General features: G+C 39.4%; 1 protein-coding gene across 10 annotated transcripts in view; it reads left to right on the top strand.

Moving 5' to 3' along the window:
* The window catches only part of BCL11A (BCL11 transcription factor A), a 96,747-nt gene that overhangs the window by 6,417 nt on the left and 74,882 nt on the right, over positions 1–15,448 (top strand). For all 10 annotated transcript variants that reach the window (XM_090281335.1, XM_090281342.1, XM_090281340.1 and 7 more), the window contains exon 2: positions 967–1,296. In XM_090281335.1, the coding sequence (XP_090137461.1) occupies positions 967–1,296 (330 nt within the window). The remainder of the gene's footprint in view (positions 1–966; positions 1,297–15,448) is intronic.

The following is a 15,448-nucleotide window of genomic DNA, read 5'->3' as shown; positions in this document are numbered from 1 at the left end:
GGCAGAGTATTTCAAGTCTAAAAGAAAGGACTTTTTCAGCCTTGTTCTGAAATATGGCATTTGCTTGACCATTCTGATTTTTATGTGATGGGGGCCACCAAGTGCAAACATGTTTAGAATATTTTAGGCTTGCTTTCTTCAGAATGAAAAAATGACTAATTGGCTTATTTCCTTAAGTACTCAAAAGTATCCCATTTAGCTAATGTGTCTGAGAAGAATTGCCAGTGAATTTGGTATTTCTTTGATTTTGTGGCACTGCTGAGAGTGAGATCAGAAAGGTTTTTGGCAGTGTGAATTACACTGTGTTATGATTATTATTTAGATCCGTTTCACGGGTGAATGCAGTCGTTTTCTTATTACCGCGGTGTAAATGTGGCACATTTTCTGTGTGATGTAGTAGCTTTCTAATTTATAAAGCTATGTCTCTTTATAACTTAGGAGTATACACATTCCCACACAAAGTGTGTGTGTGTTTATTCACCTCTCCTTTTATTCTTTGGTACAATAGACAACTTAGTCTAGAGGAAAAAAGAAACTTGGTTTCAATCTATGTTTTTAGAAATAAAAAAAATTTGGAGGGGGTGTAGTTATTATTGAAGCTTTCTTTATGTCCCCTGCATTAACTTTATTTAACAATCACATTCTTCCCAAACTGGTAAACCAGACACATTTGTAGTATGTGTGTATGTATTTGTGTGTATTTCTGAAGTTTTGGAAGTTATACTTGAAATGTATGATGATTTCTTCAAATATATGATGATTTGCCTCCTTGATAAATTTGCATTCTTGCTGACCACCTCCACAGCTTTGTACATTTTAGGTGTTAACATTTTCTGGGAATTAAATGGAGGAGCCTAGGAATACTTTATATAATGTGGTGGGATGGGATGGGGTTGATAATGTGTATCCACCTTTTCTCTCCTTTCTAGCACTCTAATAATTGTGCTTTTGTTTCTCCAACCACAGCCGAACCTCTTGAAGCCATTCTTACAGATGATGAACCAGATCACGGCCCTTTGGGAGCTCCAGAAGGGGACCATGACCTCCTCACGTGTGGGCAGTGCCAGATGAACTTCCCATTGGGGGACATTCTTATTTTTATCGAGCACAAACGGAAACAATGCAATGGCAGCCTCTGCTTAGAAAAAGCTGTGGATAAGCCACCTTCCCCTTCACCAATCGAGATGAAAAAAGCATCCAATCCTGTGGAGGTTGGCATCCAGGTCACACCAGAGGATGACGATTGTTTATCAACGTCATCTAGAGGAATTTGCCCCAAACAGGAACATATAGCAGGTAAATGAGAAGCAAGGAGAAAAGCTGTTTGCATGTTTTCTTTTCATTTTCAGAGGCTCTGTAGCCAAGCACTAAGGAGTGGTGAAGTGGTTTCTGTATTTCTCGTGTGACTATCCATGGCAGCCCTGTAACGTTAAAATAATTGTTTCTATTGCCTATGTCTAGAGCACAATATAAAAATAAATATTTTTACTTCACTGAGTCAGATGTAGGCAGAATAGATACACACACCTGATACCCTCTCTCTGGATCTGCTGATTCTGAATTTCTTTCCTTTTTTTGGCCCTTCTAATTTTTAAGTGTTGTATCTTACTACACCTAGCCCAATTTCCAATGTTCATTTCCATCCTGGGGGACAAGTCAGAGACAAAGTGGCCCTATAGGCATTTGACCGTTTTGGGTCAGAATACCTGGTCAGGCCTCCCTAAGGGTGCAGTTAGTTCTCAAGGCTTCTGTGAAGTGGGCTGGGCTGGCAGGCATTTTGGAAAGGGTGGAAAGAGTTAAGTGAGCTTCAGGTCTAGCCTTGGATCCATATTGGCTGTCAGCCCGTATGGGGCTGTAATTAAACACAGCCCCGTGTTGGGATGACACCGTGACCTTGACTTTAAGATGCCATTTTCGACTGGCCAGGCCAGAGTAGAGAGGGCAGTTGCTGAAGCGCACAGACATGCTTACTCGAAAAGTTTAAGGGCATGTTGGAAATTTCAAAAGGTTGGTTTGACAGGAACGGCTGCTCCCTGCAGCCTGCCTCCTCAGCTAAATGATAAATGCTTCTCTGTGCTCTCTCTTGTCTCTGATGTGGTTTTGACAGATGTATCTTGATTTTGTTTGTGGTTTACACAACCACATGTCACCCTTACAAATGTCCAGTCCAGACTTCCACTGTTTCTTTTATAACACAATGTAAAAATTCTTTTGGAAAAATGCAATACATTCGACAGCTCTCCTTCATTTGGTTAATTTTAGCAGAGAGGTAGCTAGGTGTGTGGGTTTCTCAGAAGCTCAAGGGAAAAGGATTGGATGGCTAACAGAGGGACTTAAATCCCTACTGTAAGTGATAAACAGCAACACAGTATAGTGGCCCTTAACACACTTTTTCTGAAACAACAGTGATTTAACACATAAGACAAAGTGAATGCAGATTCTGTGGTGACAAAAACAGCTTGCCTGTGGGTGGATCACTTTCTTCTTATTTTCTCCTGTCCCCTCCCCCAAAGACAGGAGATTTGTTCAGTTTCAGGGAAGATAGTGCATATAATCAATTGATTCACTGGAACTTGTGTCTCTGACCTAGTTTGATCACAAAGTTGAACTGTAGTAGGTCAGCGGTCCAGAGGGGATTAAATGTCATATTATTTCTTTTCTCCCCCTCTGGAATTTGATCATTAAAATCAAACCTGGCATTTCTTTCTTTCTTTTTTCAAAAATGCTTCCTGCAATAGTATTCAGATACTTTTCCTTTAGTGAAATGAAAAATCTGCTCCCAGGCAAGCTGCATTTACAAAACATTTTTCTTGAAAATCCACCACATTTAGCTTATGTGACATGTAGGTTAAGATTCTGTTTCCCCCCTTCCTCCCACCCCCCAGTAGGATATAGCAATGACCATTTCCATGTGCTGTCTTGTGACTGGAAGGAAAATGAACAGAAGTGTAAGGCATGATTAATGAAGCAAGAGCAAGCGGAAGGGGATTTGTCATCTTTGGAGATCCAAAGCCTTTCTAAATCACCAAATATGGAGTAACACTTGCGTGATGTAACATCGTATTTACATATCGAGCTGCCCGTTTAAAAGACAAAACACAGTGTCTGTCAAGGAAGAATTAAAACCACACTTCTTACTGAGGTCCCAGATAGGTTATTCAGTCTCAGATTAACCAGCTCGAAAATTCTGTGCTTCTGTACTGAGAGGAAGAATCTAAAAAGCTGAAGGAAGGCCCGATAGTAAAGGCTTTTTGCTGCTACAGTTGTGAATCTATGTAGGGAAAGAAAAGATATTTTCCTTAACACTCTGGTTGTCATAAAGGTCCTATTGTTTATTTTTAAAGGCACTAGTACAGTAACAGCCCAGAGAAGCCCTCCGAAGGGCAACTTTGAAATATGTTTTATAAGGCTAAGATGAAATAATTTCACTGAGCTGAAAAGCTGTCTAAGTCAGGCATCTAAGATATTCAATGGGTGCAAAAGTGCTTCCACCCAGGTGAGGTAAACTTTGCATGCACGAATAATTGCAAAGCCTTGATTCCTTTTATTGTGTTTAATCACCTGTTCCCACCATGGAATTGGCTGAACATAAATAGCATGGTCACATCTCAAACGAGATGTCAGTGACTAGCCTCATGACGTCTCATAATTCACAGGAATGAATGAAGAGTTTTGTATGGTAAAATTAACATTCTACCATTGCACATAAATTAAAATGCCCTGGTCCTCAGGTGCCTCTGAAGCAAAGTTCTGGAAGATGGCTATGTTCTCCCAGCCCATTTCTCTCAAGCATGTCTTCACAATTCCAAGTCTGCCTTTTTTTTTTTTTTTAATGGTGAAGAAGGAAACAATAAGAGTAATCATTCAGTAGATATTTGAGTTGTAGCACAAAAAGAAAGGAGAAGCAATGCTCTCTATTGGGAAAGAGATATATTGATGAATCTCTAGAAGAATATGTTTGGCAACCACATAAAAGGTAGTCTTTAAGTGCGCTGTGTAGGAAAGGCTTTATTAAAATGATGTAAGTTGGATTTGAGCTCACTGTGTGCTCTGTGCCATTTTATAGGCAGGAAGCAGGAATAAAACAGCGTCAGATCTTCCTGAGATAAATAAAGCTTAGAATTTAGGGCTTTCAAATAGGAGAATGAGGTAGAGTTCTTTAAATCTTCAGTAAAATAGTATGCATTTTAACTGTACATAGGCCTCTCGAAGCTGAGTATTTTTTAGAAAGGATGATTTTTACTGGCAAATAGATGGGTATGTGCCCATCACTTTACCCATGTACGTACACGTTAACTATACACATGTACAATGATCAGGTTGCTTTTTTCACTTCATTTAAATAGCCAAAATATTGTATGACTGTCATTCTCTGAGACTACAGAAATAGTATTAAGTTAACTGGAAATGAGCAGATTATACTGTGTGGGGCCCACTTCATCAATTTGTGTGTCAGATATCCACCATCAGTTATCAGCAGCTTTTGACTGGCAGTCAGGGCTTTTAATAGGGTTTTTTTGTTTGTTTTCTACTCTCATATTTTATGATGGGGGAAATATTAATTGAAGATTAGTGAATGTAGAACTCTATTCCCTTAATAGAAAAGGCCAAAAAAATTATTACAAAGTATCAGATTTGAGGTTTGGGCTTATTGCATATAGAAATCTTGAAATTAGGATTGTGCTATCATAAAGTTAGCTTTTTGAGAGAGTGGGAGAAAATATGACAGATTCTATAAAATTTAGTGAAGTCTACTACTAATGACAGGTAACATTTTTTTTTCCTCCTTAAAATCATGAACAGAGACATTTGTATCAGGGTATTTAAAAATTATTTGCCTAGTCAATACACCTTATATCTAGATAATACTATCTATGTAAGACAGATATCTAATGAAGGGAGAAATACTAATTCAGAACAGAAATACATTAGCATGTTACTTAAAGGTAAATCAAGTATAACATACTTATGCTTTTCAGAATTTAGAAAATCAACTTGCCTTTTCTCTTTGTGCCCATTCTAATTCTTTCCTAGTTCAGACTGAACAGGAGGGTGTACTTGTATACTTTACAGTGTAATTGTAAATGAGGCTATAAATTAGAGTATCCTATCATGACTCCCTGTTTTTCATTTTTCTTTATTTGTGTGATTTTTGAATAAAAACTACTGACTGCTGAAGTGAATTTTTAGTATGACAGCTAAAAAACAGCAACAACAACCCCTACCCCCCAATATACTGATAAACATTTTATTTACCTTCAGAATTCACAGACTAGAGAATATTGTTTCCTAATAAATACCTAGGATTTTCATTGGCAGCCTGTGTTTGTGAGACCACTTCCCAAAGACTCATGTTCATGAAACTAGGAGTCCTATATACAAGCTGTATTTGTAAATAAGACAGAGAAAGGTTGTGAACTGGCAGCTTGGATGTTTTGTCAAAGTGCAATGTCAGAGAAACTCTTTCTAAGACAAATTGTAAATAGAACTGTCACAGTGATTGCATGATTGAGCTGCAGAAGTGTCTCACAATTGTTGGCATTGTCAGAGGACTTTTGAAAGCTTAATTAAACACAGTGGCCCACATGGCTGCTAAATTTACTTCGGAAAGCCAAAAAGAAAAAAAAAAAAGAAATCTAAAAGGTGGAAGATCCCAAAGGTCCCAAGTTCTTCAGACAGAATCCTTTCAGTGACACAGAAAAGGTGCATTGTGTATTTTCCTAGTTGTCTTTTATAAATAATAGTTTTGAGAATAGGGCCACGTGATATGAAGATCATCCTGTGTGTGATGTGGTGATTGTGTTAGTTTTTCTGTCTCCTGCTGTTACAGACAGTTAATGTAAAAATGGTCTTTTTTTGGAAACACAAATATGTATTCACTTCAAGAACAGGAGCAGAGGGAGAAAGTTTCCCTCCCATTTTCTGTGTTTATTCTGTGAAAACTTAAAAAAAAAAACCCCAAAAACCCAATGCTGTAATTTCTTAAATCACCCCATTCCTTGTTGTGTTGCAAGTTGTGACTTAATTTAAAGGATCTGAAATCTGTTTTGCACACCTTTCTCCTGGTGAATGTGGCATTTAATGGTGGAGCTGCCCATGGGCTGGAAAAATGCAGCTGGCTGTAGAAACATACAGGCAATGTCAGAACAGCAAACCTTGAGCTCAGGGAAGAGGCGAGTTGGATGCATATTAATGGCACATGTTAGAGTCCTGGAAAATCATTAATTTCACACTGCAGCGTCAGTGTAGTTTGACTAATGTGGGAGGATGAATTGGAGTATATAACAAACATGCAAATCCTAGGGAAGTATTTTTCAGACTTTCATGATTTTTTAGTGAAAGTGTTTAATAAAGGAGAATAGATGAATGGTAGCTTCCCACATTAGTCAGGGAGAAAGGAAGAAAGTTTGGCTTTCCTTTGGGGGAAAATCTGAAATTTAACTGAAGGAGCACATCTAGGGAGATGCAACGAGATTGTGTCATTCGATGTTAATTCAATCTACTCTGGTTGGTCTGTTCACTCCCTTTATTGCACAAAGAAATCATTTGACAGAATTTACCCCAAGCCCAAGTCTGTTTTTACAGACAGTAGTACCAGCTTTGTGCAATAAAAAGCACTTAGCATCAAGCTGGACCCAGCCTGGCACCTTGCCACTTTTTTAGCAAGAGATTTAATCACCAAGGATCTTTAGTACCTTTCTGCTTGTTCAGATTTCATTTGGGTCATGGTTATGTCAGCACTGTTGTTATTACAAGGATTAAAAAAATTTTTTTTTTAAACTTAGTGCCCATTTTTAACATCTCAAATCAAGCAGGTTTTTATTTTATGTGTCAATTTGGAGGACATTAATAAAGTTCATAAAATATGTTCAGACCATGTAATTTAATGGATAATGACTAGTATTTTTATTTGTAATACAAATAGAAAATTGGCCATTGTATCCCTCACTCCTCCTTTCTTTCCTCCTACCCAGGTAAACCAGCACCCCCAGCTGCTTCTCCTCTTTCCTTTCAGCGTATAGAACTCTGACCAATATCAGTAAATTTACCTTTGTAATTTGCCATGTAGTTTTTACAACAATGACCTAATTAATTTGAGCATGAACCATATTATTGCTACTAGAGTCATTTTCTGTCACAAACTTAATTTCCAGGAAATGTAACCTGATGAATAAGAATGCTTTAGCTCTCCACATGTGCTCCTAGAGACCAGAGGCAGATTTAAATAATAATAATAATAACTTTTTAAAAAGCCAATATTATTAAAGCCAGTATGCTTGATGCCAAACTCAATTTGAAGCCAGTAAACATCAGACTGTATTTCTAATCAGTTTTAGAATGTAACATAGTCCACATTGGGTTCACTGGAATTTGCCTTCCTGCATTTTTACTGGCCAGTTGCACTCCCTATACATTTTTAAAACATTTCAGCAAAGGCTTTTGCTGTTCTTAGCAGGGTTCGTAACTTGGGGTCTGTTTCTGAGCTCATTCGTCATTCTGCGGTGGCATTGAGTTAGGTTGGCAAGGGAAGGATTTGAGGCCATGGGGGGTGGTGAGGTCACTTCTGACCCCAGCAGGGAATAGGTGAGCTTCATTTGCCTTTACAATAGGCACACAGTTACTGCACCTTGGAGGAGCTCTCAGGTGCTGCTCAGATGGGCGCATGTAAATGCCCTGTCAGATGCGGAGCTGGAATATTAATGCTTCTTCCACCACCGAACCATAATAAAGCTGTACACAGCCAGCTTAATATGCAGCTAGTCTGGGGAATTGTGTAAACTTAGATAGCCCAGTGTGAAAGACAGCGATGTAAAAATGCTCTATGCCACAGTTTCCATTCTTGTTCTTTGATCTATAGCAAAATGAAAACATTATCCTCTCCTCCTCTTGGAGTTGTCTTCCCAACTCTGCCACCTTCCAATCCAGCCTCAGGATTTTTTTGCATGTGCTGGTATGGAGAAATGCAACATAATTTGTTTCATATGGTTAATTACAGGCGCTTGAATATTTAAAATTTTAAATAGCCACAGTTCCAGCTTTTCCTGTTAAAAGTATGTGATTTGAACAAAGGGTGTACAGTGTAAATATTTGTGGTGATTTGCAACACCCCTCTTACTCCATTAAACACACACATGCACATGCACACACATTCAGTTTAAATCTAGTGCTGACTTGCAGGACTTCTGTACCTTCATTTGAATTTTTTTAACCAACTCTCAACTGGAACTCCCTTAAAATATTTTACTATTATTTTTGAGTCCACTGCTGCTTGAGGTTTTAAAGAGGATTTTTATAATATGTTCATTTAACAGAATCAACAGCTGTCAGAACCAGTTGTGGTAAATCCATAAAACGTACAAAGAAAAACACACACATTTCCTGAAACAAAACACTTGGAAAAATAAGCTGCCAAGAACTGGCGAATGAGAAGTTTGCAGACAGGGAACCGGCGTGTTTCATCTCTGGGGCTCACCCCAGAGACCTGCCGGAGCGGAGCGGATCTGATGCAAGGCTGCTGGAAGCGCTACCTGAACAGGTTGCTGCTCTGAGCCAGTGTGCTGAGCACAAGGACCAGGTTCACTCCCTCTGCTGCCCTCCTTCTCTCTTTTTGATTTCTTTAGAAAGATAAAATACTGAGTTCTTAGAGTGCTCAACAACAAATTATATCCACTAAAGGTGAAATGATCAGGTTTAAACTTCCTGTGAAAGAGGCGAGAAGGCGCCTTGCACACCCTTTTCCAGATAGGGTTGGCAGCCTGTTGTTCAGAGTTGAATCGGGCCTGCCAGGGAATTCCCAGTGGGAACCTGGAGCAGGCATGTTGATGAAGGGGATACCTGGGGACCTTTGGTCACTCACAATGAGGTTCTGTTTGTATCTTCACTCTTGTTAGCATTGGCAATGAACAATTACACCTACAATTTGATCTTAGTTTTAGATAGAGGTGAGTCCACTGATTTAAAAATCCCATTAAAATGAAGAATGGAATTATTGTGAAACCTGCAAAGGTGCTTTTGAAAAGAACACAGGTGCTGTTGTGCCCCACCCCCCCTTTTTATTTTCTTTTTGAACTTTCTAAAAACACAAGGAAGCTTTCTGCTAAAGCATCAGGGCACTTAAATGTATATTCATCAGTTATTCATTTTCTTGATATGTAATGATGCATAAAAACTGCAAAAAAACTCACATCTTAATTTTTAGGGAAGTAAGGTGTAGCTTGGATTCTTACCTTAGTCGGAGCACGATGCACTATATGCCATATATGATCTTTTACATTTTAAATATAGAGTTTTTCTTTGGGCCAAAAGAAACCCCGAAGCATTTCCTTTTACTCACTCAGGGGATACCATGATTTCATGATTTATTTACATTTAAGAAGCAGCTCACAATGAGGCATTTACTGCTCATTTTGGCCCCCCACCCCAAGTCCTCGAGTTCACAGTTAAAACAATACATGAACGAGTGTTAAATTTAAATCTCATGATTTTCTCTCTCCTAACTCCATCTCATCCTAAAATTTAAAAAACGATTCTTTTACGTTTAAAAATGAACATTGGCTACTGAAGAATGATTTAAAGCCTGAGAAAAAAATTTTAATAATAAATCGTAACCTTCTCATGTTATGTTTTTGTTATGTTAAGGGGAAAAATCAATAAGGAAAATTTTAATTCTGATAAAGATACTCTTGGATCTTTGAAAACAACTGCTGTCCTTTTAACTAAAACATTTGAGCAGCTTCAAAGACTATGTATTTCTTCTGATCTTGGAGCTGTGTGACTGGTAGCAAGAAAGAAAAAAAAAATCTTATTCTACATACAAGTGGATTGCTTAACAAGTCTGCACAGACACGTACTTGTTTGTACAATAGAGATAAAAATTCCTGTATAAAAATAATTCAGCTGCTGACAGCAGGCATTGTTGTTGGACCTGTCTTTTGTGCTTGTCCCAGCTCTGGGCCCCCTCCCCTCCTATCTGCTTGGGGCAGCTTGCTGCCTGCAGACTCCTGACCAGAAGTTAATTGCTATATATTAAATATATAGGTATTGTATCTAAAGAGGACTATCTGGAACCTTCCTATATGCATCACACTCTACTTTCTGATGTGACTGCAGCATTGCCAGCAGGGGGGTGGCAGGCGAACGCTCTAATAGGGAAAATGACTTGAAGGCAGTTAGGGGAAATTTGGCCTTCAAGTCCCATTTGCTCTGCAGTGTAGCATCGGTTTCTAAACTTTTGTTTTTAATCTAATTCTGATTTACTCTGTCACATCCCATATCAACCCTCATTGAACTCTGCTCATGTAGAGTAACATTAGTGTCAAACGGAATTGGTCAGGACTGTGGACCTGTGGCTCATACAGATGGTTGTGGGTATGGGTTCCATGCAGCTCTGCATCCTATTCTTTCTAATAAATGTTAAAATGTGGCACGTTTCTGAGAAGGGCCCATGGTTAAGAGAGTCAAGGAATCGGGGTAGTACCTGAGGTTTTTTCCCTTTTCCCTCCTCTTTCCCACTTCCTCCATAGACCTACATTTCAGGTAAGATCAACTCTAGAAAAACACCTGAGGCTGTGTGGGGCGGGGGAGGGGCATAGAGAGAGAGAGGGGTGGCAGAGAGAAATTACTGGAATATTTTCAATAGGGGTTCGAACACAATCACCAGAGCAGAGAGCCCTTTGGGTCCCGCAGCGGAGCAGTAAGCACAGGCACGTGGTCCTTTCAAATCTGTTACTCCCAGTCTGACTTGTACACTTGCAGAGATAGGACTTATATATACTTTGGTGCTTTCACCTGCATTGAGTGTTCGGGATGGGGGATTTTACTGGGGATGCTATAACTAGAATTTCTTAAATGTCATGAGGTTAGTAGGTATGAGTTCGTATTCAAGGGGTGAGTTAGAGTCTTCTCTAGACTGGTAATTGGGAAGCATGAAAATTCAAATTCCCACGGCACTCTAATAACTGGGGTGGGTGGGATGGTGGTGGTGGGTGGACACCGCAACTTTCTGAATGTTAGCTGATGTAAAAGCTGCCAGGGCAGGGTGGGGGGACCCCCAGGAAGATAAATATCCACCGGCAGGATTTTCACTCTTCAGAAGTAAACCAGATCTCCTTCCTCTGCCTCATATGCTCTCCTTTCTTTCTCTTTTCCCTTTGGAAGCAGGAACTTCTGAAATGAATGCCACTCCAAGCCGATGAAAAAGCTGTTTTTATACCATAGTGGATGTTTACACAGGAGACTGAACTTGAGGGGGAAAAGGCTTTTTTGGGAGGGTGGTGGGACTCGTGTTAATCTGTTTTGTCGGAGGACTGTGCAGTATTGCCCATGAGCAACTCTGGGCTGTTTTTGATAAATTACTATGTTTAGAGATAGGTTTGGCTCTTAAGGGCTTAGTTTTATGAACAAAGTCCGTAACGATGTTTGCTGCCTCTGTTTGTCTCTTAGCCCCTTCGGCTTCACTAGAAGCTCAATGTTTAGTTTAAGCTCAGTCTGTAAGATATAACAATTTTGCATTAAAAAAATGAGGAAATCATAGGAAGAAAAACCCTTTGCTTTTTGGATGAATCTTACTGATAATTTGCTAAAGCTCATTTGAATTTTAAGCACTTCTTTAATCTTCAAAGGCTAAATTGCTTTATGAATATGCATGGTGTGGGCAGACTTCAGTTCATTACCTAGTTGTAAATTCTAATGACCATTAGGTCCTTCCAGTAATTGCGAATTGTTTTGCATTTTTGATTGGCCTATTAACATGTACATTCGGTGCACATCAGGCTGGCCTGTCAGCCGCTGAAGGAGAAAAAAAAGGTGAAAATTGTTTATAGCACCAAGATTCTTAGATTTTCAATCTTGCAAAATTGATGATGTAAAAAAATTAAAGCAGTGTTTTTTCTTCTCAAGATTGAAAGTTCACCAAGAGATTTGACATATTTAATTTACATGATGACTTTGCACTCCTTCATTAATGCAATTTGCATATGAAGCTGTTGTTAATCACTTTTGATCATGTTTTGTGTGTTAGCTGCCTCAGTGGCTCTCCTCCTCAGATGCCCCAGTAGAAAGGAGCAAAATGATGCATCTTCTTGCCAAGTTTCCTTTAGTGAATTGAGGAATTAGAAGTCTAACCTAGAGTAATTACATATGTTTTATCCGTTTTCTTTTAACATTAAGTACAGTTTGTGGAAGTGTTGGCTGGGACTCCTTCTCATTTGGGGAGAAGACTGTAAAATTTAAGTGTGTGATTGAGGCACATCCAGATATGCACAGAAATATGTATTGCCTGTCCCTGTTCCCCCACGAAAGTTGTCAGGCAGTTTTATTGTTAGCAGCTTGATGGCAGGGAGACTTGAGTATTCCAGTGGATTAAGATATCAGTCTCCTTCCTTTGGAAGAGAGACGGCTGCAAACTGCAGATCTTTCTAACAACGCTTTGGATTTCTCCTTTAAATATACGGCTGGCACCTCCATGTCCTGGGCCTGGGTTTGGCTGGCTTCTTTGTCTTTTAGCTCGAGTAAGTTTTCCTGTGGCCTTGTTCAACTGCTGCTCTCAAGCTGCTCTCTGCGCGTCCTCCCCTCCTCACTAAAGTAAATCTAAAGTAAATTGTGGTCTCTGGGCTCCCGGGCGCCTCCCTCAAGGTACACAAGTGCCCTGGTTGTGAAAACAAGGTGCTAACTAACGGTTTCCGATTTTTGAGAGCCTGTGATTTTGGTGTTTGCCTTTGCTGTTGAATCGCCTGTGCTGTATTATTGATGTTCATCTTTGGTTTATGAGTTTATCACTGGTTAACAGGCAGAATCAGAACACTGAAACTGATATTCTGATTAAAAGGAATGTGTAATGAAAGAAAATAAATGGTGATGGAAAATGAACAGTGTGTAAGAAACATAACTACAATTTTAACCTCTGAGGGACCCTAGTACTGCCCTACCGTGACTTCCATCCATACCATGCTAAAAGCATGCTCCAGTTCAAAGTTGTTAATATTCAGCTGGGAAACAGTATCCAGAACACAAATAAATTATTAAGTGCATGAACTTTTTAGGCAGTAAGATGAACTGATGGGGTCCATCTGTGAGATCCAGGGGCTTTTTATTTGTGTGTGTCGAGCGATTCTGCCCTCTCCGACTTCACAGCCTTTGGTCTCTGGCCAACTGCATGCATAATTGATTCCACACGCACTATCATTTTCTTGATGTAATTGCTTTACTAAGATATGATGAAATCTAATGGATAATTTGCTATTTGAAAATGGGCAAAAGAAAAAAAAAGTTTCATACTTTTTATTGGTGGGAGGGTAGTAGAGAAGGGGGTTACTCAGATGACCTGGTATGGAAGAAAACAAAACAAAATGGAAAAGGCGAAACTTAACTTATGCACGCTGCTTCAGTCGCGTTGGCTGTGGGTAGGAAGGTCTTTGTGACATGTGGAAGCCAGTGTGTAAATCTCTTTCTATCTCATATCGCCGCCCCCCTTCATTCCTTCTCTCTCCGTCTCTCCCTCAAACTTTACAAGAAAGGGATCCTAACAAGGTAAAAAGTAAACAATTTAGTCATCACAAGCCTTATTATTCAGTCTATCCAGGAGTTTTGCCATGTAGGTTTATTTAACTTCCAGGAATGTAAACACTGACACAGCCCTAGAAGCAGCAAGAAAGATTACAGCATTAGAGTTAAAAACCGTGAGCAGGGAGTAGCTGCGCTTTATACTCAGATATAATAACACTTTACATTGAAACATAATGGTAAGTCAAAACCGACGGGAAACTTCTGCTTATATGGAGTACAAATTTCATTCTTAATAGATTGGCGTAATCTAGTGTACCCAGAGTAGATTGTTATATAATGGAGAAACTGTATAAATGTCAAGTACACAAATAATTCTGCAGGAAGTAAATGAAAAATATTAGAATTTCTTAAATCACCATTAAATTTTGTTGGTGGGACAATTTCATTTGCTCCCTCAAAATCATGTGTGGCTTTGCATAAGTCTTTTAAAAATATATTTTGAGGGCATTTACGGACATTGAAACATTGTTTTAATCCAAACCAGTTCATGCTTTAAATGTACTCTTAAAAAAAATTGTGCTGTTTTTTTTCAAAGTATTTAAAGGGAGTGGAGGGGTAGAAAGCATATAAAGTGAATCCATCTCACTGTGGCAAACTGTTTTTCAAGTAAAGTCATAATAATGAACAACACATGATCTGAAATTTGATCAGCAAACATATACTTATGCCAAGGAATTTTCTTTCTTTCTTTCCTTTTTTTTTTTTTTTTGCCATTCACATACCGAGGTTCTGTAAATCAGTAAACCAGGCAGAGTGACTATTGTAAGGGGGAGACCAAATCATAATACACAGAATGGCACAGCTAAGCTGTCTTGTGGAAACAACAAAATACCTTTTTTTTTTTCAAAACTGGAAATGACAGAATGGTTTTAAAAGGAAAAAACAAAACAAAACAAAAAAACAACCCAACCACCCCACCTCTGATTCTCAAAACTTTGAACTATTAATAGACCACCAGTGAGATAGACTGTCTTTGTGCCTTGAAATGCAAAATGAGGGAAATAATTAGCAGAGGAACTAAATTCTCAAAATTTGAAGAACTTCTGTGATTACTGGGGGTACAGTGAAAAGAAAATGCAAATTTCTTCTCTATCTTAATTAGATTCAATTGTGCTGTGGGTGTGTTGGATGTGGGGGGAGGGGAGGGAGCAGGCAGTGCTGGGGGTGACACCAGGGGCTGGGTGATGTGGAGACAGGTTAGCAGGGGCCTGGCCCTGTGGCAAGAAACTGGCGCCCAGCCCTGGTGCAGTGCACTAGGGGCCTGAATCTGGAGCCCTGAATGTAGCTGGCCTCACTTCCCTCGGGGTCCAGGCGATTTTATTTGTTCTTTCAGGGGAAGGGCGAGCCCTGAAATGAAAGCCCCAGCAGCCTGTGGGTAACTTTTCCCTACCACGTGGGAAGACTGTGTGAGACGCTGTGGGCTCCGTCTGCACACGGCTGCCGTCCATCCGCTTCTCAAGGTGGTGTCTGCCCTGTGCCCCTATCACTGAGGGCACCACCACCCCTGACCCCCCACAAACCCACCCTTTAGAGTTCAGTGGTGGTGGTTGGCTAGAGTCCTTGCCAAAGTATGTAGAGCAAGTTTCACTGGCTGGATTTTTCCTTGCGCGAAATAATAAAAGCCCTGGCCAAGGCTTATGAATCTATTTTTGTTTCATTAATATTATTTATTATGTATTTTATTAATATTTTTAGGAGGGACTGTGTTCTCATTTGACCATTTGTAGTAATAATTAATACATTCCGTGCTGGTTGTAAAAAGTGTACTCGCATTTAATTGCAAGTCAGAATAAATTAATGGGTGTGATTTAAACAAAACTCACTTCAAACATTCTTGCAGGGAGCGACAAAGAGGGCAGTCCCTGCATTTAATTTGTTTTCTGGG

This window comes from Furipterus horrens, unplaced genomic scaffold (genome assembly GCF_987537825.1).
Source record: "Furipterus horrens unplaced genomic scaffold, mFurHor1.1.pri manual_scaffold_6, whole genome shotgun sequence".
Taxonomy (NCBI): domain Eukaryota; kingdom Metazoa; phylum Chordata; class Mammalia; order Chiroptera; family Furipteridae; genus Furipterus; species Furipterus horrens.
This window is presented reverse-complemented; position numbering and strand designations above follow the sequence as displayed.